A 23,060-nucleotide genomic window follows, 5' to 3' on the forward strand; every position below is an offset into this window, starting at 1 on the left:
CGAGCTGAGTGTTAGAAGTAGTGAATGAAGACTGTTATGGCTGGAGCATGGAGTGCGAGTTGTATGACGGAGTCAGAGAGGTGGTGTGGGGCCACTTTACACAGGACATTTAAGCGAAGATAGGGAGCTTGAAGTTGATTGACATGACAAAGGGAAGCCTTCAGAGATTTTAAGCGGGAGCGACATGATCTGATTTATCTTTCTAAAAACCTTTGGCTACTTTGTAAAGGCTTGATGAGGAAAGAGTTGAAACAGGGAGGTTGGGAGACTAAAAATGATCAATATGAGATGGTGTTTTAGACCAAGGTAGTAATTTGGTGCATAATGCAGTCCACGGGGTCACAAAGAGTCTGACGCGACTTAGCGACTGAACAGCACGGAATTGTGGAGATAGGGAGAAAGGGATGAATTGGGGTTATATTTTGGAGGTATAGCTGACAAGAGTTGCAGTTCTGTTGGATGTGGATACAGAGACATAAAGGGCAATCAAGAATAAGTACAATTTGGACTTCTCTGGCGGTCCAGTGGTTAAGACTCCATGCTTCCACTGCAGAGGGCACAGGTTTGATCCCAGTTGAGGAAGTTGCATGTTGCCTTAGTGCAGCCCAAAAAAATAAAGAGTAACTACAGTTTGTCAAGATGAGAAGTTATGTTTTCTTTTTTTAAAATATGTTTTCCCCCATTTTTCTTTTTTTTCCCCAACACTGCATGGGTTTCAGGATCTTGGTTCCCCAACCAGGGATTGAACCCAGGCCCATAGCAGTCAAAGTACAAGAGTACTAACCACTGCATTGCCAGGGAATTCCCAGGAGTTCTGTTTTATCAACGGTTCTATTTGGGTTGTACCGGGTTTTAGATGTCTACCCATGTAGAGCAGCCAAGCAATTAGATACATGGGCCTAGAGTTCTAGGAGAGAGGACTGACTAAGAGAAATAAATTTGGAAACTGTTTGCTCATGGACAGTGTTAAAAGCCATGGAACTTGCTGAGGTAACCTGAGGAGGAAGGAGAGAGAGAAGAGAATGGGACCCAGCACCAAGCCCTGGGGCACACCAGTATGTTGAGAATGGGATGAGCCAGGAAAGGAGCCAGGAAAGAGGAGTAATAAAAACACCCAGTGAGAGGGTAGGAAATCCAGGAGAGAATGATGCCATAGAAGCTAAGAAAAGAAAGCCTTTTAAGAAGGAGGAGGTGATCAGCTGTGTCAAATGCTGCTGACAAATGGAGCTTGATAAGACTTGAGGTACCCATTGGCTTTGGCAACATGGAAATGACTGGTGACCTTGATAAGAGCAACCTCAAGGGAAGTGATGGGACTGGAAGCCTAGGTGGAGTGTACTGAAAAAGGAATGTAAAAAAAGGAGGTCGGCTTAGTCAACATAGACAAACCACACAGAAATTTTGTTGTGAAAAGGAAGGTAGAAATGGGGTGGTAGCTTAAGAAGAATGTGGGGTCAAGGGAATGTTTTATAGTGTTATTGGAGGAGATACTGGAGTATGTTTATGTCCTAAGAGGGATGATCCAGGAGAAAGATAATTACAGAACCGAAGCACTCAACAAAACAAAAGGGTATGAGCACCAGTAGTGGATAGCCTTTGATAGGAGTACCCAGTTCATCCTTCATGGCACATGGGAAGGTAGAGACTCTGGTAGATTTGGTGTTGAGAAGATGAGGCTGTGCCTGTCTGATTGCTTCTGTTTTGTCTGTTAACTGAGAAGTAGGATCAGCAACTGTTGAGGGGCTGTGGGTTGAGGGTGTTGGTTTGAAGAGAGGGGAGAATGTATGAAATAGGCCTTTTAGAAAGCGGAAGATAAACATTCAGGGTCTCCAGGATGTTGAGACTTGTGTCCATTTTAGCAGCAGCAGTGTTGTGTCAGATAGAAGGCCTGGCTATCCCTCCCTCAGGGTCTCATGGCGGTGACTCTTGTCCTGTCACAGGGTGACCTGGGGGGAAGATAGATTGCATTGGCCAAAGGTGACAGTGGCCTAAGTAGCCTCTTGAGCACTAGAGGCCCCTGTCTCCCCACTCTGATAAAGGACTTAAATGGGGTCATCACAAGGACAGAGTTGTGCATAAGGGGCCGGTCCAAAAGCAGGGCTGTCATGGAGGGTACTGGAGAAGGAAAGAAAATGGCGTCCACCTAAACTCTTCCCTGCTCACTGCTTCTGCAGGCCTTTATTAGCCCCCTCTGTGCAGTCATCCATCTCTCCTCCCTGGCTTCAGAGCCTCCCTGAGCTTTCAGATGGTCTCGGATTGACACCATAGGAAGTGCCTCTGTATGGGGTGTCACTTCCAATGTCCCAGGCATACCTGTGGCCTGAGCTAAGCCCATGTATGTACAGCAAAGCAGTAGTATGAGCCAAATCCTCGGTGGGAGTTCTGCCTCTGACCTGGCAAGCGATATAGGAAGAACTCTAGATGGATTCCAGATAACGGGACAACTAAAATCATAGGTTCTCAGGGCTGGAAGAGTGCTCTGAGTTCTTCCAGACCAGTCCTTGATCCTTGAAAGAGGAGATTAGGTCTCAGAGAGGGAAAGTAACTGACCCAAGGTCTTGCAGTGACTCATGAACACAGCTCGGGTATGAATCTGACTCCCAGCTCTTGTCCTGCCATCCTCCACAGCCAAGGAAAGATAGATTTTGGTCAACTGGAAAACGGTCTGAGCAAACTGTGTGTTTTCTTGCTGTAGGGGGAAGAGGTGGTACCAGAGACGCCATGCGAAATCCTCTACCAGGGCATGCTGTATAGCCTCCCCCAGTACATGGTAAGGAGACGGCCGGATCAGGGCTGTGAGAGCTTCTCAGCTGCGAGGAAGAGATAGCGGAGAGCCCTTCTAAGCTGAGCCCTCTGTCACTTGTTTGCTTCCTGAGCCTTCACCCACCGGGCCATGTTCTCTGACACTTCAGAATTCTGACCTCCCCTTGGGGCTCCTCCCAGAGAAAGGAAGACCTGTCTTTACCTCCAAGTCCTTGTTTGGGAGAGGTGGGGAATGGGGTAGGCTCCATGCAGGATGCACCAGGGGCCTCTCCTGAGTAAGTGCCTTAGTCCCTCTGAGGTCTGCCGTGGCCTCCGGTGTCCTAATTGGCCTCAGTCTGCGAGGGGAGGATGCTGATGGTCTGAGGGAGAGGAAGGAAGAGGGTGGGGGGTGGATCTTGCCTTTCCCTCCCACCTAACTTCTAGGCATTGCCCCCACTCTCTCTGCTCCTTCTCTCATCCACTTTGGAGAGAGCAGTCTTGATGCAGAACAGTCTGTAAGCACATCTCTTCAGGCTCCTTAGCCTCCCAGGCAGGCCCGTCAGGACTGGGCACAGTTTGCCCTTCTGGTGGTAGGGATCTTTGGTTACTGAGTGAAGAACTTGGAGCAAGGATTTCAAACACTTCTCTTGGAGCTGTTGAGTTGTGGAAGGATAACCTTGTTGAATGGGGTAGATTTCCTCATTTTCTGCTTCCCAGATTGCTCTACTTAAGATTCTACTGGCTGCAGCCCCCACCTCCAAGGCTAAGACAGACTCTATCAATATCCTGGCAGACGTCCTGCCTGAGGAGATGCCGTAAGTGCTTCAGTGGGGGCAGCTGCTAAATACTCACTCTCTTGTCTGCAGAGTCTCTCTCATCCCTGCCTCACCTTGTTAACACTTACAGGGATTGTCTCCAAGGAGGTCTCCTCTCTGCCACCAGTAGCCCCTTTCCACTGCAGTGCTCTCTCTGTGCTCTTTCAAGCCCAGAATTGAGGGTCTGGAGGGCCACATCATTGACAGTGACTGACTGCATGTGTATGTGGGTGGACATTGCTAAGGGACAAGCTTGCCAAAGGTGAGAGAGAGACAAAGGTATCAGAGGAACTTTTCTCCAGATAGACTCACAAGTGGGCAGTCTGGAGGTTTCCCTAGCACAGCTCAGGTTTCTCGGGTTCTGGCTTACTGGTGTGTATTGTATCTGTCCCAAATACCTGGGTCCTCGTAGGCCTCTCACTAAGTCCACCCTCTGCACTGACTCTTCCTTTCCCCATTGTAGCATCACTGTTCTCCAAAGCATGAAGCTGGGCATCGATGTGAACAGGCACAAGGAGATCATTGTAAAGAGCATCTCTGCCCTGCTCCTGCTGCTCCTCAAACACTTCAAACTGAACCACATCTACCAGGTGAGCAGCTCAGAGCACTTTTCCACACCCCACAGGTGTCCTCCAGGTCCTGCCGCCCAAAGGAAGAACACAAGGGCCTTGGAGTCCAGCAGAGCATCATTGAGCCTTTTCTTTGTCATGCAGAATCCAGATACATGTTGCACAAGCTTGGGGCATGAGGTGGGGAATTGTCCTAGAGAGTTGCAAACGTCTGTGTACTTTGAACATTATCCAGGGGTCGTAGGTAGGAATCCCTAGCTTCTTGGGAATATGCCAAGCCAGCTTTGAAGCAATGGAAGACAGGACTCAAGCATGCCACCAAAAGGAGACTGGTGTGGGGGGAGTGTCGAGCATACTTTTCTGTATGTGAAGCACTCTTCTAACATTTGAGATGGAATTCTATATAAGGCATACTCTGGCTCGTAAGGGCTTTGAAGTTTTATAAAGGATACAGATGTAAAGTAGGCAATTATGGAGTGATAAGCGCTGTGTTACAGGTAAGTATTGGCTGCTATGGAAACACCTAATCCAGCCTGAGGTGGAGAAGCTGTGACTCCTAACCTGAGTCCTACAGAAAACATGTTAGCCAGGGTGCAGGAGTTGTCAGGGAATGATGGCAGGAAGCATTTAAAGCAGAAAAGCTGATTTGTGAAACTCCTGAGGGGAGAGGGCAAAGTACCTTTGGAAACTAATCAAATGTTTCTGGAGTTCTGCATGGGGTAGAGGGAGACAGGGAGATCTGGTGGTAACGTGAAGCTGGAGAGGACGGCGGGGAGCAGACAGTAATACCTGTGCTAGCACACGGTTAGTATTACACTGTGGCCGGCACTCTGTTCAGTTCATGTGGGATCTCATTAAATTCTCTCAACCCTGCGAGGTGGGTCTTATTTTATTCCACTGAGGCTAGCAGACATTAAGAACCTGCTTCCCCATAAGAGCAATATTTGCCATGCCAAGGAGTTTGGACTTGGTGCTGTGGGTGTTGCCAAGACATAGGAGAAGATGGGGGCAGTGAGTGAGTGTTCTCTGTGGTGAGACCTGGAGAGGAGGCAGAGTTTCACATTCTTGCACAGAGGCTCTGCCCCATTCCTCCTGAGAAGTCAGAACCGAGCTTGCTGCTAAAACAGCAGGAGCTCAGTGCGGGGAGGCCCTGCAGAGTCTGTGTCCATGGCAGGTTCAGCTGTACAACGTGGAGATATATCCACTTCAGTGCAGTCAGAGACATCTTGTAGTGTGTTAGGGTACCCCGAGGACACACACTTCTACCAGTGTTTGCAGAGCAGCAGCAGGGCTGGGAGGAATAGGGAGGGATGAGTGAGAAATAGTGTTCGTAGTAGAAAGAGATCCGCGTATGTGTGCTTCTGTCTGCTTCTCTTGGTGGGCAATATGTGGATCAACAGCCAGACGGGTGGGTGGCTTGATGGGCCTTGCCAGTACGTGTCAGTGTGTCCTGACAAGGCTACAGACATGTCTCAAACTGAAAGATGTTTCCCATCACTTGACAGTAGGTTTGTATTGGCTCCTGCACCTGAGGCTTTGTAAAATACCCTGGGTCAGCTGCTGAGGAGAAGATATTTGAGCAGAAGAGAGAACTGAGCAACACAAGCTTACTTCTCACTTCTAACAACACACCTGGGGAGAGGGCAGCTGAGTGTGCTGCCATGGCTATTTTATGGTGATCAGGAATCAGTAAGAGCTAAGGGATTTAAAACACTGCAGTTCTCTGCTTTTTCAACCAGTTTCTCCACTTAGAGTAGTTTGGATTCTGGAGACAAACTCTGTGTGATGCTCTTCAGCGTATCATGGGCAACAGCCGGGTCGCACAGCTGCATGACACTGCCCCAGTAGGTCTTCCTGGACGCAAACCCCATCCAGATTCAAGAGAGCCAAGTGGAGCGCTATGTTCTGTTGTTGAACCCATCAAAAAGATCTTGAACTTATTCTTAGTGCATTATCTGTTGACTGAAGGACTCCTGTTGATTCATTAAAATACTGATATTCTAAGTATAGGGGCTAGTCCACTGAACCAGACCCACCCTGGAGCCCTCACTCCAGTGGTTCGTTTGGTTACCACGCGCTGCATCCATCCTGCCTGAGTGATGCCGGCAGTTGCCGGGCTGCACCTGTTCCTGGCATGTCCATCACAGCTGAAACCCCTGTGAGCCAGAGCTTTGGAATGGAAGGCAACTCCCTTGGGGAGCCTTCCTTTTCCTGTAGAGCTTAGGAACAAATCTCACAGCAATTCTTTCTGTTTATCTGGAGTAGGATTTTCTTTCTGGCTTGTATACATTTTGTGCTTTTGGTCAAGCACTTGCAACATACACACACTGCAGACTGTCCCCTTCTATGTAGGCTAGGCTGGCTGAAGATGGCCCTCCCCACTTCCCAGACAGGAAGACTGTTAACACAAGTGGACAGTGGGTATTCTTAGGAATGGGTGTCAGAATTGTACTTGCCTCTTTATTTTTCATACAGACCTTCTATTCTCCCCAAAATAAGCTTCCTTTCTGCTTTCATCTTTTAATTCAGTTTGAATATGTATCACAACATTTGGTATTTGCCAACTGCATCCCATTGATCCTGAAGTTCTTCAATCAAAATATCTTGTCCTACATCACTGCCAAAAATGGGTAAGGACTCTGTACAGGTTTATTTCAAAAGGCGGTTTGGGGATTGATAAATTATTTTGTCTCTGAGCTGCCTTTCCCTTCTCCCTGGTCCTTTCTGTCTTAGAGCTGTCACTGTCAAATTTAGTTTTCTTGAGGTATTACTGGTGGAATGTATAATTTGGCCTCCTCACAAAGATATTTGTAACTTAATAGTTTTGAAAACTGTAATGCCATAACTCAAAAGAGGCTGCACCGATAAATGTCAGCTCTGTGGCAGAAGGATCCAAAGATGTTATTTTGTGAAGCATCTGGCTTGTCTGGCCAGCCCTGATTTTAGTATAAATCATAAATTGAATCAATTTTATAAAGGGTTATACAGAATTTGTAATTAAAGGTAAACAATAGACCCTTACTTCGATAGATCAATTTGTGGTTTAAAAACTGCAGTATTTTCACGTCCATTATTTCATTTAATCTCCTCATCAGTGCTAAGACATATCACAACAAGTTTTATTCCCATTTCATCAATTAGGAAACAAATTCAGAAAGGTTAATTAACTTACTTAAGGTTAGCACACCAGCATGACCCTTTAAGTAAGCAGAAGAGGCAGGGTTAAATCACAGTTGCTGTGGCTTGCTCCAGCCAAGTGGGGACTTGGGGGGTTAACAGAGTAGGTCCTTGTTCCTCAGTTTGCTGCTTACACAAAGACCGGAAGCATGTTAATCAGTGGAGTTGCCCAGAAGTGCTTTACCAGAGGCAAGGTTCCTAAAATAGAAGAAGGCTGACGTGACACTTGAGGTGGCTGGAGAGGGGCTAGGAGATGTTGGCCCCACAGTCTGTCAGCGCTGCCAGAAACTCCACCCTGGAGAGACAGCCTACTTTTGTGTAGCTTAAAACACACAGAACCCAAAGTCACAGGACCTGGATTCCTGACCTGGATCTGCCACTTGCTAGCTGTGTCATCTCAAGTGTAAGACACTGTGTTTCTCTGAGCCACAGTGTCTTCATCTTTAAAGTGGGAATAATACCTACTCTGACTCTATCATAGACTTTTATAAGCATTAGTTAGGATAAACAAAGATGAGAGTGCTTTACTTTTCCTGTTTGGAGGAAGCGCTAGAGAATGGGTTTATCCTCACTACAAAGAGACTTCTGCCCCTTAAAAATGGCACTTAAGACGTGCTAGTTGTCCACCAGGGAAAACTGAAAGTGTCGGTGAAGCTGGGGAAGGGCCACAGCTTCATGAAGGCACCTGTGCGTGTCAGCTCACACAGAACGGGCATTTGTCAGGAGGAGATGGGTGGGTTGTTATCTTGAAGAACCTCGGACAGAGGTGCAGCCCCGGGCCTCAGGGTCAGTCTGTAGCACACGGAACCCAGGGGGCCATATGCCTCCGTCTGTGGCCACCCAGCCTCTGCACCTCCACTCCAACTTTTCCTCTGTCACTGACAAATAGTTTTGTCTGCTTCCTAACCCAGAATTTGCCTGCAATGCAGGAGACCCAGGTTCAATCCCTGGGTCAGGACGATGCCCTGGAGAAGGGAATGGCCACCTACTCCAGTATTCTTGCCTGGAAAATCCTATGGACAGAGAAGCCTGGCAAGCCACCTACAGTCCATGGGGTCACAGAGAGTCAGACACAACTGAGCAACTAAGTGAAATATGTCTAAGCCACTTAGTGAAAATATGCCCACCTGAGCTAAACGTGCTCCTGTACCACTTCAGAGACTGAACTGGCTCTTGATCCCTGTTCCACTTCCACATGCCCAGGGTTAGAGGTCCACCCTTGGATCAGAAACTGGCTGAGGAGAGGGGTTCAGGAACTTGGTGCCCCCGCACTGTGGGCCTAGAAGCGGGGGCAGACAATCCAGTAAGTGTCCTTCGGGTTCCCTTCGGAGCTGGAAGAGTGGTAGTGCCAAACTGCACTGTTTGCTGAGGTCGGCCTGGGTCCAGGGTTCCTCTTGTGTGTTACTTATGAGCTTTACTGTTGCATAGTCTCAAGAACTTGAGCACCTTCAGCTTGTCACTGCAGTTTCCTCATAGCTCTTACAATCTAGATATGCTAGAAACTTGGAACTTTATGCCCCCTTAGGGTAGAATTTAATACAATGAGATTAAAACAAATCCATCTTGGATTCCCCACCCTCATTTCCCGGTTGCCAGTACTTACTTTGCCATGGGGCTTTGTCAGTAGAATGTGGGTAGATAAGTAGATGAGCCAGCCAGGAATCTTTATCCTAACGGAGCAGTGTGAAACTGGCAACCCTGGGAGAACCTAGTAGGTATATCCACGGCCCTCTCCTCTCCTACCCTGGTTCCTTTAGGTTATCTTTGGGGGTTTCTTGGACAAAGGTCAACGTTTCTAGTCAAACAAATTGTTGCCTTTTGCTTGGATAAAAGTTTTAACTTTGAAATATAGAAGAGGCCCAAGGAGCCCCATATTCCTCTTTATAGCCTATGCTTTGCCGACATCGTTTATCCATGTCCAGTTATTCTAACTGGAGTGGAATGGTGTTTAAAACCTCATGGGAATAAAGTAATTAGCCTTAAATTAAATAAATTTAAAAAAAAAAACCTCATGGGAGAAAAAAAAGGGACTTCCCTGGTGGTTCAGTGATTAGGACTCCATGCTTCCACTGCAGGGAGCACAGGTTTGATCCCTGGGTCGGGAAACTAAGATCCCACATGTCCCTCAGCCTGGCCAAAAAGTTGCGTTTTGTTTTGTTTTTTTTTAAAGACAAACCTCATGGAATGTCAGAAGCAGAAAGAGCATTAGAGATTAGATTAGCTAGTCTAAATGCTGCATTGTACCCATGAAGGAGGGAGGAGGAAAGAAAGAGCTGTCATTTGGAGTGGCCGGGTCCCCGTCATCATGCGGTAGTTACTTCCCCTGCTGACTCATGCCTGCTTCCCTGGGCTCACCGCAGAGCCTCCAGCTCCCTTGCGGTCCCTCAGTGTCTCTTTTGGGAGCAGATGTCGTTACCATCCTTGAGCTACTAGTTGGGCCCAGCTGCAGGAAACTGCCTCTGTCTCAGGCTTCCTCTTCAAGTGGCTTCTGTGGTCTTTCCCCAGAGTTCCTGGCCTTCAGAAACATCTGGTAAAACACAGGAGAGGTCTTCATTCTCACAGGTTGTTATTAACTTACTGACCAGAGACATAGTAATACATTTTTTTGTTACCTTAACATTACTGACTGGAGACTTTTCACTTCACTTTCATAACAAATCGCCAGCCACAGTCATTAGTTTCTGCAAAAATCCTACAGTCAATAATGTGTAAAGTGGGATGAGTTTGGGCAACTTCTCTGGGTGCACAATTATATACACACAAATATACACTTAAACACAGAAACACAAATGCCTACAAGCTTATGTATTTCTTTAAAGAACAGAGGAGAAAGGTGGCTATACCGAGGCGCTTTCTCTGCTTTTGCCTCTGAAAGAACTGTCAGTCCTTCTCCTGGCTGTGAGGAGAGGAGACTGGATCTGGAGGTGCCTGGCAAAGGAACCTTCAGTTTCAGCTGAAGTCACTAAGCAGTTCTAGAAATACATGGGGCTAGCTGAAGAGAAATAACCTCCTGCCCTTTCAGATGTAGCCATTTGCTGCCTTTGCCATTTACCTAAAGCCTGTTCTTATCTCTGCATCTTACAGCATCTCGGTCCTGGATTACCCATGCTGTACCATCCAGGATTTGCCGGAGCTTACTACGGAGAGCCTGGTAAGCAAGTGGGGATTTGGTAGCCTTTGAAATTGCCAGGTGGCAGAGGTTGGCATTTGCTCTTCCTTTTCTTCTCTAGCCCCCTCATGCCCTGGTTTGGGAGTCTTAGATCAATAAAAGCATATTGGCAAGAGCACAGAGGCAGTGGGGACTTAGTTCTGCTGACCCAGTCGAGAAAGATTTGGGAAAGCTGAGCATAGCATTTTGTAGAGGAAAGGGTCAGTGAAAAACACTGAGGAGGAGGGGAATTTAGAAAGATAATGGGGCTAAAGCTGAGTTTGAACAGCTGTGCTGAATGGCAGGTGCATCTCTGCTGCTCTAGCCTAATTGTCTTCTTCCTTCTGTGTCACAGGCTTGTCTCATTTTGATAAGGTTATATAAACCCTGGGGTGTGTACTTCAGAAAATACCCAGGAAATACTTGCCTGAGTCTTTCTGAGGCAAAATTCAATATGGCCACAGAAGGATGACCCAGAAAGTTCCTCGTGCCAGAAGCAGTTCCAGGCAAATCAGAGAAGTCCCTCAGTCCTTCTGAATCCCATGAAACTGATAGGCAGCACGTTGAAATCAAGTGTCTACCTCATCATGTATTATTGCTGCAGCTCCTTCAGTGAACCTCAGCCCATTCCCATACCCTGTTGCACTGGAATTGTTTATCTGTATCTGTTTCTCCATTTGACTGAAGACTCCTTGAAGGAAGAGATAGTATCATCTTTCTTTTATATCCCCAGAGCCTAGCACCATGTTCACATGAATGGAGCTTAAAAAATGATCAGATGTTGGCACCTGTGTGTGCCCAACCCCTTGTCCCCAACTTTTAATACCTACACAATGTCACGTCAGAAAACTTCATTGTGCAAAAAGTACAGTGGTACCTTGTGTGGCACAGGTTTTACAGAACTGTAAGGTTTGTGACTGGAGGGGACCTGAGAAGCATTTGGCCCAGCCCCATATTTCAAAGATGAGAAACCTGAGGGATGAAGTGGCTTGTCAGGTCCACTCCTCATAGCTGACAGACCTTGAATGAGAGAAAGACCCATAAGTCTAGCACCTTTTTAAGCACCAGAGCAGAGATTCCCTGTCTTGTTTAGATATGGCCTCAGCAGACAAGGAAGCTGGGAGCTTCTTACCTCGGCAGAGAGAGGTAATGCGTTGTCTAATCCTGTTTATGATGTTATTCAATCTTTAAAACAACTGTATGAGGTTGGCATGGGTGCTTTATAGGTGGAGAAGTTAAAAGTAGTTGCAAGTAGCAGAGCCAGGGTGGAGACATGCAGCCCCACCATTCAAACTGGAATGAGGACTGCCCTTTCTAACAGAAACAGTGGTGCACAGACAGCATTAAAGCTCTACTGTGAATAGTGAAGTGAAGTCGCTAAGTCGTGTCCGACTCTTTGCGACCCCAGGGACTGCAGCCTACCAGGCTTCTCTGTCCATGGGATTTTCCAGGCAAGAGTACTGGAGTGGGTTGCTATCCTACTGTGAATAGTGTATTTCAAAACACAGTCAGCTTCTCAATCCCATAAGTAGGGATTGATGGGAATTATACTTTCATATATCTTCCAATTGACCTTTTGGGATATGAACATAAAATTATTGAAATAATTGTTATGCCTCTGAGAAGACTGTTGTTGTCTAAGAGGGGGTGAAAGCATGTACCTTTCAGTAATGAAAAACAGATTCATGCTAGGTGTTCTCGTCCTTTCTGTGAAGCTACAGTGGCACCTGGTGGTTTCATATGGTAACCACAGATTTTTTATTTTTTGGAAGTACTTCCCTGAGCCCAGTCATGGACTTAACTAGCTAGTTTACTCCACATAGATCCTCAATACAGTGGTTTGTTTATCTAAATTAATGGCTTCTGTCCTCAGAGAGGGCTAGTGTTTATATGAGTAAGATTTATCTCTTTTTTCAGGCTCAGTGAATTAATTGAAAGCACAGCATACTGGCATTTTAAATACATAGGATTTTCTTTAAATAACATTTCAAGTTTCTTCCCCCACCCAAGACTTTAAAATCGATATATACTATTGAAGAAAATTGAGGAAATACAGAAAAATAGGGGAAAGAAAATAAAAATACCCTTATTAAACTACTTGCATATGTGTGTGCTTGTGTGCATGCTCATTTGCTCAGTTGTGTCCAACTCTTTGCGACCCTATGGACTGTAGCCGGGCAGGCTCCTCTGTCCATGGGATTCCCCAGGCAGGAATACTGGAGTGGATTGCCATGGAGTGGATTCCTCCTCCAGGAAATTTTCCCAACCCAGGAATCGAACCCATATCTCTCACATCTCCTGCATTGGCAGGTGGGTTTTTTACCACTAGCACCGCCAGGGAAGCCCAAACTACTTGTATATAACCAATGTTAATATTTGGTTGCAATTAGCTATATATATATATATATCTATATGTGTGTGTGTGTATATATATATTCACTCATACACACACATATTATTTAAGAAAATAAGGACTTTACATGTCTCCATTCACATAGCTGCACATAATATTCCACTACTTAGTTTTTTTAAAAAATGATTGTTTCATGCTATTATTGGGCATTTATTACAGTATTCTTCCTATAACTCCAAAATGAACATCCTTGCACATGAATCTTTGACCTTATCTCTGATTACTTCCTTAAGATAGATTCCTAGAAGTGGAGTTACTTGGCTAAGGTAGTCTTGATTCATATTTTTTCAGTTTTCTGAGTTTGAACTGAGTTCAACATCATTTGGAGCTCTAACTACATATATAATGGACATGAAATAAAGACAAAGTTAATGGTACGTTAATTTCTAAATTCTCGTTTTGTCAAAATATCTAGCTCTGCAATGGGCCATCTTTACCCATGTACTAAACAGTTTCCTCACCCCCTGGCATAGGAACTCTTACAGTTTCTAAATTTCCAAAAGTTTATGTTCAAATTCAATCTACTAAACTAGGAAAAAATTAAAATTAAATCCCCAATATAAGAGAAGGAGGATGAACGTATGATTGTATAGAAGTTAGGTGTGATCTTTGGAAGCAGGTTGCTAGCGAAGGCAGGGGGTATGGCCTCAACAAGTATTATAGGATGTTCAGTGTCTGGGTGGTTGTTTTGAGCAATGGTATGAAAAATAGGTGTGTAACATGATGCTTTAGAAGTGAAATATATTAGATCTTTTATATTTATTAATATCCTTTTAACTTTATGTGTACTTTATAACATCATGTTATTACAACAATACATTTATAATTTCTGAATAAACATACATTGTATTTTGAAGTCAATGAGTATCAGAGCTAGAAGTTTCTTAGTATTTTGCCCAATCTTACCCTCTGCTCATAAAGAAACAGGTGGAATGGTGAAGTGTTATCCAAAGCAGAGGGTCAGAATTTACATGACCTGGCTATATGCAAAGAAATATTTGGCATTTCCTTTTAGATCAAGCAAGTGAAATTATTAAGTTCTTTTGAAAAAAATTATTTTAGGCTGCACTGGGTCTTTGTTGCTGCGCTTAGGCTTTAGTTTTGGCGAGTTGGAACTGCTATCTAGTTGTGGTGTGCAGGATTCTCATTGCAGTGGCTTCTCTAGTTGCAGAACACAGGCTCTAGACCTTTGGCTCAGAAGTTGCAGCTCCCAAGCTCTAGAGCACAGGCTCAGTAGTTGTGCACGGGCTTAACTGTCCCCTGGGATGTGGGATCTTCCCAGACCGGGGATTAAACCTGTGTCCCCTGTATTGGCAGGCAATTTCTTAACCACTGGACCACCAAGGAAGGCCTAAGTTAATTCTTAAAAGGTACTTCATCACAAAATTCCTCAATTTTGGGTTTGATTTATATTCAGAAATACCTATAAAAATATGTTCATATCACTTAAATTTATATGCTTGATCCTTTCATCTATCTCTATTATTTTCTTTTTTTCTGTATTAGTTTCTAACCCAGATATTTACATATATTCCAGAAGATTTTTGTGTTATTGTTTTCATTTTTGTTTTATTTATGTTCAGGTATTAAGGTCTCTAGCATTCCTTTTAGGCATTATTTAGCCAGTGATTTGTGACCTCCTTAAAAAAGTCTTTGTTTTTACATTCACTGTCACTATTTAAAACCAACAATGCAATTAGCATTATTGTTTCTCTATTCTAGATAAAATGTGAACATATCATAAGGTATACATCCATTTTCCATGAAGTTTTATACAAAAGAAGGACCATGGATAAGTTTTTTTGTTTGTTTCTTTTGTTTTTGCATTTTTTTCAATTTTCCTGGTTGTCACCCTTTCTATGAGTGCTAGGTGATTTTTTTTTAAAACTCACATCCCCAGATCCCTCCTCAAAGCACAAATGGTTTGCTAAAGCTTCCCAGATGACTTTGAAATTTTCTTTTCTTTTCCTGCATACCTCCTCACATCACCTTTAAGAATAATAACTCTTATACCTAGATCTAGGTCCTTAATCTGGCAGGAACTTAATTGTTAGAAATTCATATGATAAGGAAGTTATTCTAAAACAATGTGGGAAAAGAAGATGTAAGCTAATAATAGGATTTCATTTTCAGTTATGTGAACCATAATAAATTAAAAGAATCATTTACCAAGAGATGACTATTATTGTGAATTTCAATCACTAAGTATTATAACTTCGCAAATGTTTTTGCAAATAGGTTCAAATAACTGCAGGACTGACATGGCATGAAAAACCCAAGTTTGTATATAGAAAAGGCAGACAGACTGGGCTTTGCCACTACAGCTTTAAGTGATCTTGAGCAAGTTTCCTGTAGGCTATAGGAGTTTCATCTATAAAAGAAAGAAAGGTTAGAATTAGATGAGCATCAGCTTTCCTTAGGCTATAAAATTCTAGATTCATTATAAAACAGATAAGTTACTATTAATAATTTCAATTTCTTGTCTGAGGGAAGACAAAGACCCAAAGAACTGCCCCTTTATAAAGGATTTAAACTTCCCAAAGGTGCAACTCTTTCTCTGAGCTCACCCATGTGACTTTCCACATGTACTTTTCCTTTCAGTAAACTTTTTACTCTTTAAAAAAAAAATAAATAATTTCAGTTTCTCAGTGAAGAGCTGGTTTTCAATTTGAAAGTAGTGTCATCACTTCAGGACTTTAATAAGCTATTAAGGATCTTCCCTGGTGGTCCAATGGCTAAGACTCCCAATGCAGGGGCCTGGGTTTGATCCCTGGTCAGGGAACTAGATCCCACATGCTGCAACTAAAGATCCTGAGTGCTGCAACTAGACGTGGCAGAGCCAAATACATAAATATTTTTAAAAGAAAAAAAAAAACACGAAGGTTTGAGTTGTATTATATTTTTACACTTTGCAGCATTTCTTTAAAGGCTCAGTCACTCCCCTTTAAGGCAGGAAACCTCAGTGTTTTCTTGTTGGTGGTTTTGCTTGTTTGAAGTAAGAATTACAGTAGGACATAAGAAAGAGCTTCTCTACCATTAGGTCTGAAAGAAGCTGAGAAAGTAAGAGGTCAAACCATATTTTCTTTTAGTAAGTGTGCCTGGAATTCCTGAAGTGCGGTCAGAAGATGAGTAGTAACTAAAGACAGAGTGTTAGAATTCAGTGAGTACTGGAAATCGAGGTTTAAGCCCTGGTTGGGGCGCTTACTATGTGACCTTAGTCAAACCACCTTCCTCTTTCTGGGCCTCAGGTTTTGCTTCTATGGATAACAGAATTGGACTAGAACAGTCAAGTCTGTTTCAGTGCTCAGTTTCTTACCAATCTGATCTTCTCAGTACGAAAGGAAGAAACACTCTGTTCTTCCTTTCCTCATGAGTTAATTATCCACTTAATTGGCATAAGCCTGGGTTTTTTTGTTTGGCTTGGCTCACTCAGCAGAGCTGTCGATGGATCTTTGAGAACAGAACCATTGTGCCTTAGAAATGCTCTGAAAGGGTAGGATGTGATTGCTGAACTGAATCTTTAGATCAGAGGTGTATGCAAACAAATATTTATTTGTGAGAGTGGAACATGGGCAAATGCTTTCTTTTTTAATTTTAGCTGGCTGGAAGTGAGTTAAGTTCTTGCTTTGAATACTATTAAGTACCAGGAATGGGAGAATATAGCTAGCCAAGTGCTGCTGTTCACAAAATATATCCCCCAACAGAAGTTTGCATCTTACTTAATATGCTGAGTTCTTTAAAAAAGAAAGAAAGAAAGATGACCTGCCTTAAATGAACATTAAGAAATCTTCAAGACGAGCAAATCTAGAGATTTCCCTGGTGGTCCAGTGGTTAAGACTCTGCCCTTACATTGCAGGGGGTGTGGGTTCAATCCTCGGTCAGGAAAATAAGACCCCACATGCCACACAGAAAATAATAGAATAAATAGAATAACAGGGCTTAAAAAAAAATAAAAAGACTGGCAAATCCAAATAGGTACTCACAGACCTAAAGGCTTTCTGGAAAAAAAGATAATTTGTTGGGTTGGAAGAAGGGAGAAGGCTTGGGCAAGGCTCTGACAAAGCAGACAAGCCTGGGCGAGCCACTGACCAGTATGTATGCTTTCGATGCCTGCTCCATGATGCCAGAAGTGGGACTAGTTACAGGCATCAGGGAAGCATCATTAGAAGGAAAGGAGAGCAAGGCCCTGAGCAGGTGAGACTGCCTTCAGGGGGAACTAGGGCAGCTCTTAGGACTCTTGAGACTCAGCTCTCAGGAAAAGGCAGCCACAATCAACATTCTGTCACTCAAAACTTTTTAACTTTTAAGCCAACTGGAGAAAGTAAGCCACAGAATTATTGAATGGTCAGAGCTAAAATGATCTTAAAGGTCATCTTAGTTCAACCTCTTATAGGAAACAGGGAAATTACTTGCCTGAGATGATACAGCCAGGGTCAAAGCCATGACCCAGGTGTCCTGGTGCCTATTCCAGGGCTGCTTCTACGAGACCAGGCCGCTATTTCCATACTCCATAAGGAATGCAAGGCTTTTATGCATATTAGAAATCAGGATAAAGGAAGCTCACAATGGAAATATACTTACCTGTTTTTTGTTTCACTGCTTCTTATTTTAAAAAATAAACATATAAAAGTCTGTCTCCTCTGTTAGCCACACAAGATGTCACATCTATAAAACCTGATCTGTTTTTTGGGCAAGCCAGATTAGCTAATGCACCTGAGTGGAAACTCCCATGGAAGTTTCTTTTAGAACAAAACAGATGGTTTTCATGGGACCGATTCTAAACACAATATTGAACATTTACTAGAGGAAAGATATTGTTATTATTATTATTATTTTGACCACCGCATGTGGCTTGCCTAATCTTGGTTCCCTGACCCAAGATCGAACCTGGGCCCCTGTAGTAAACATGCCAAGTCCTAACCACTGGACCACCAGGGAACATCCTGGGAGAACATCATTTCTAAACAGTATTTCTGAAAAGTTTCCCTGCAACTTCTTGATCCTCAGTATTATTTATTTTTAGGAGAGCCTAATATCCTTACAAGTGTTGGCTGTTCATCTCACAGTTGATGTATGTCTACCTTGCTTGCTTCAGATTCATTTGTGTGTGTTGGGGGGTAATCTTCCACTCACCAGAAAGCAGTTGATTTCTGCTCATTCCTCACTTCTACATCCTCCTCTCACACTGAAGACATGAGGAACTTCCAAGGTGTTAGTTTGACCACCATGTATGTTAACTGATTCATGTAGCTTCTGACACCAGTATATATTTACGAGCCCCAGAATCCATAAAGACTCTTATTTTTGTCCCTGAAAGATGTTTCTATGAGTAATTACCTGTTTCTGATCTGACATCCATCTGGTTGGGTGCTCACAAGCTATCAAGAAACATTCAAGAGAAACACCTGGTTCAAATTAACCACCTGCCATTTTTCCAACCATGCTAGAGAATTAAGTAATTTACTGCAATATGGTTTGATAAAGAAGGGCGGAGGTTGATTTTTTCTTAAAAAATTAACTGTAATGAATATCAGATCCATCCAATACTGTTTGAAATCTGCCAGAATAATTCTTGGCTATTACCAATATAGCTTACATAAATGCAAAGTGTATGGGGGTAAAATTCTATCATCTCTTATTCTGATCCTAAAGCAGAAAGCTACACAAGAAATCTTGCTCAAATGATATTCCTATGTTCATATATCATCTTTCTAAGCAGTCCTTGCTCTTGGTACAGACTCTTCCAGGATTGGCAGCTGTGTGTCTTCAGAGGAAGGATACTGCATACCTTGAGGAGAAGGGAGGATGTGAGGAGTGGGACGGAAAGGAGGTAGCATTTCATATGGAAGGCTTCACTTGAACTGACCGACAGTGACTTCCAGACTCTGTGGGAAGGAAAGCCTTGTAGGTGTTGAGATAATTGTTGTTGTTCAGTCACTAAGTCCTATTCAACTCTTTGCAACCCCATGGATGCCAGGCTTCTCTGTCCTTCACTGTCTCCCAGAGTTTGCTCAAATTCATGTCCATTGAGTCAGTTATGCTATCCAATCATCTCATCCTCTGCCACCCTCTTCTGTTGCCCTCAGTCTTTCCCAGCATCAGAGTCTTTTCCAGTGAGTTGATTCTTCGTGTCAGGTGGCCAAAGTAAGTATTGGAGCTTCATCTTCAACATCAGTCTTTCCAGTGAATATTCAGGGTTGATTTCCTTTAGGATTGACTGGTTTGATTTCCTTGCTGTCCAATGGACTCCCAAGAATCTTCTCTAGCACCACAATTCAATAGCATCAATTTTTTGGCACTCAGCCTTCTTTATGGTCCAGTTCTCACATCTGTACATGACTGTGGGAAAAACTTTAGCTTTAACTATATGGATCTTTGTTGGCAAAGTGATGTCTCTGCTTTTTTAATACACTAAGTTTGTCATAGCTTTTCTTCCAAGGAGCAAGCATCTTTTAATTTCATAGCCTCAGTCACTGTCAGCAGTGATTTTGGAGCCCAAGAAAATAAAGTCTGTCACTGTTTCTACTTTTTCCCCTTCTATTTGTCAAGAAGTGATGGGACTTGATGCCATGATCTTAGTTTTTTGAATGTTGAGTTTCAAGCCAGCTTTTCATCCTCCTCTTTCTCCCTCTTCAAGAGGCTCTTTAGTTCCTCTTCACTTTCTTCCATTAGAGTGGTATCATCTGCATATCTGATGATACCAGCCTGTGATTCATCCCAGCAATCTTGATTCCAGCCTATGATTCATCCAGCCCAGCATTTCACATGATGTACTGTTCATATAAATTAAATAAACGGGATGACAGTATACAGCCTTGTCATATTCTTTCCCCAGCTTTCAACTAGTCAGTTGTTCTATGTAAGGTTCTAACTGTTCCTTCTTGATCTTCATACAGGTTTCTCAGGAGACAGGTAAAGTCGTCTGGTATTCCCATCTGTTTAAGAACTTTCCACAATTTGTTGTGATCCACACAAAGGATTTAGCATAGTCAATGAAGCAGAAGTAGATATTTTTCTGGAATTCCCTTGCTTTTTCTGTGATCTAGTGGATGTTGGTGATTTGACCTCTCGTATCTCTGCCTTTTCTAAACCCAGTTTGTACATCTAGATGTTCTGGTTCACATACTGCTGAAGCCTAGCTTGAAGGATTTTGAGCATAACCTTACTAGCATGCAAAATGAAAGCAGCTGTACGATAGTTTTAACATTTTTGGGGATTGCCCTTCTTTAGGATTGAAATGAAAACTGGCCTTTTCCAGTCTTGTGACCATTAATGAGTTTTCCAAATTTGCTGACATATTGAGTGTAGCACTTTAACAGCGTCATCTTTAGGATTTGAAATAACTCAGGTGGAATTCTGTCACTCCACTTACTTTGTTCGTACTAATGCTTCCTAAGGGCCACTTGACTTTACACTCCAGGATGTCTGGCTCTAGGTGAATGACCACACCATCGTGGTTATCCAGGTAATTAAGACCTTTTTGTGTAGTTCTTCTGTGTTTTTTGACCACCTCTTCTTAATTTCTTTTGCTTCTGTTAGGTCCTTTCCATTTATATCCTTTTATCATGCTCATCCTTGCATGAAATCTTCCCTTGATAGCTCAAGTTTTCTTGAAGAGCTTTCTAGTCTTTCCCATTCTGTTGTTTTCCTCTACGTCTTTGCATTATTCATTTAAGAAGGTCTTATTATCTCTCCTTGCTAACCTCTGGAACTCTGCATTCAGATAGGTATATCTTTCCCTTTCTCCCTTGCTTTTCGCTTCTTTTCTTTCTTCAGCTATTTGTAAACCCTCTCAGACAACCACTTTGCCTTCTTAAATTTCTTTTTCTTTGGGGTAGTTTTGGTCACTGCCTCCTGTACAGTGTTACGAACCTCTCTCCATAGTTCTTCAGGCATTTTTTCTACCAGATCCAATCACTAAATCTATTCATCACCTCTACTGTATAATCACAAGGGATTTGATTCAGGTCATACCTGAATGGCCCATTGGTTTTTCCCTACTTTCTTCAATTTAAGCCTGAATTTTACAGTAAGGAATTTTACAGTAAGGAGCTGATGATCTGAGCCATAGTCAGGTCAAGGTCTTGTTTTTGCTTACTGTATAGAGCTTCTCCATCTTCTGCTGTGAAGAATATAATCAATCTGATTTCTGTATTGACCATCTGGTGATGTCCATGTGTAGAGTCATCTCTTGTCTTGTTGAAAGAGGGTGTTTGCTATGGCCAGTGTGTTCTCTTGACAAAACTGTGTTTGCCTTTGTCCTGCTTCATCTTGTACTCCAAGGCCAAAAACTTGCCTATTACTCCAGATACCACTTGACTTCCTACTTTTGCATTCCAACCCCCTATGATGAAAAGGACATCTTTTTTTTTTTTTTTTTGGTATTAGTTCTAGAAGGTCTTGTAGGTCTTCACAGAACCATTCAACTTCAGCTTCTTCAGCATTAGTGGTTGTGGCATAGACTTAGATTCCTGTGATGTTGAATGGTTTACCTTGGAAACAAACCAAAATCATTCTGTCATTTTTGGCATTGCACCCAAGTACTGCATTTTGGACTCTTTTGTTGACTATGAGGGCTACTCTTTCTTTTAAGGGATTTTTATCCATAGTAGTAGATGTAATGGTCATCCAAATTAAATTCGTCCATTCCTGTCCATTTTAGTTCACTGATTCCTAAAATGTCGATGTTCACTCTTGCCGTCTCCTGCTTGACCACATCCAATTTACCCTGATTCATGGACCTATAACATTCCAGGTTCCTATGCAACATTGTTCTTTACAGCATCAGACTTTACTTTCGCCACCAGACACATCCACAACTAAGGATCGTTTCCACTTTGGCCCAGATGCTTCATTCTTTCTGGAGCTATTAGTAATTGCCCTCCACTCTTCTCCTTAGCATGTTGGACACCTTCTAACCTGAGGGGGCTTATCTTCCCAGGTCTCATATCTTTTTGCATTTTCATGCTGTTTGTGGGGTTCTCACCGCAAGAAAACTGGAGTGGCTTGCCATTCCCTTCTCCATTGGACCACGTTTTGTCAGAACTCTCCACTGTGACCCTTTTGTCTTGGATGGCCCTGCTTGGGCATGGCTCATAGCTTCATTGAGTTACGCAAGCCCCTTTGTCATGACAAGGCTATGATCCATGAAGGGTTGAGATAATACTCTCTCAGTGTTAGTTGCTCAGTTGTGTTTGACTTTGCAACCCCATGGGCTGTAGTCCGCCAGGCTCCTCTGTCCATAAATTCTCCAGGCAAGAATACTGGAGTGGGTTGCCATTCCCCTCTCCAGGGGATCTTCCCAACCCAGGGAGCGAACCTAGGCCTCCTGCATTGCAGGCAGATTCTTTACCATCTGAGCCACCAGGGAAGCCCCATGAGATAATGATGGGCGTGGCTTATTACAGGAAGCTGGAGACAACAACCAGTTCTGCTGGAGGAACCTCTTTTCCTGCATCAATCTCCTGAGGCTGCTCAATAAACTAACCAAATGGAAGCATTCCAGAACCATGGTGAGTAGGACTTCAGATCATGGTGTTCACTAACTGGATTTTTTAAATTTTTATTAAATATGGACTTCCTGCTTTGTGAACTCTATAGACAGACACTGAATTCTCCCTAAGACTTGGCACCTCCTAATTCTAGGCACTTATTTTATAATTATTTCCCAATCCATTTCTTTTTGGGGAACCGAATATGGACCCTCCCTCAGGGCAGCTCTGGTAAGGAAGTTAGCATTGTTTTTTGGATTATAGTCACGCATTATAGTCATGATACAAGTCTAAGATTGCTCACTGCAGCATTATTTGTAATCATCAAAGATTGGAAGCAACATAAATGTTCATTAATACCAACTGGTTAAATAATTTATGGTACATCATTACAGTAGAATGTAAATAAAACCATTAAAAAGAATGAGATAGTTCTATACTGCTTTGGAATAATTTTCCAATTATATTGTTAAGTAAAAATTAAGGTGTGGAATAGTATGAAAGGGTATATATTTGCTATCATTTTTGTTGATAAAAGTAATGCCTACATACATACAGTTACCTCCAGAGGATACACTGGTAACCGTAGAAATGGCATGTGTGGCTGACAAAATTTTTTGACCCTTTGAATATTAGATATTTTGAATTGTGAAATGTAAATGGAGTGCTTCCTTTCTTTTCTTAAAGACTAAGTCTAAATGAGGC

At 43.0% G+C, this 23,060-nt stretch overlaps 1 protein-coding gene across 4 annotated transcripts in view; it reads left to right on the forward strand.

Annotated features, from left to right (window-relative positions):
• STRIP2 (striatin interacting protein 2) overlaps window positions 1–23,060 on the forward strand; it is a 46,796-nt gene that overhangs the window by 18,207 nt on the left and 5,529 nt on the right. For 3 of the 4 annotated variants that reach the window (XM_061165769.1, XM_061165770.1, XM_061165771.1), the window contains 6 exons: window positions 2,696–2,770; window positions 3,460–3,557; window positions 4,021–4,147; window positions 6,656–6,756; window positions 10,388–10,454; window positions 22,272–22,376. In XM_061165769.1, the coding sequence (XP_061021752.1) occupies window positions 2,696–2,770; window positions 3,460–3,557; window positions 4,021–4,147; window positions 6,656–6,756; window positions 10,388–10,454; window positions 22,272–22,376 (573 nt within the window). Of the gene's footprint in view, window positions 1–2,695; window positions 2,771–3,459; window positions 3,558–4,020; window positions 4,148–6,655; window positions 6,757–10,387; window positions 10,455–13,155; window positions 13,765–22,271; window positions 22,377–23,060 lie in introns of those variants that run through there. The other variant, XM_061165772.1, reaches the window with a different exon arrangement.

The sequence above is a fragment of the Dama dama genome, chromosome 18 (assembly GCF_033118175.1).
Source record: "Dama dama isolate Ldn47 chromosome 18, ASM3311817v1, whole genome shotgun sequence".
NCBI lineage: Eukaryota > Metazoa > Chordata > Mammalia > Artiodactyla > Cervidae > Dama > Dama dama.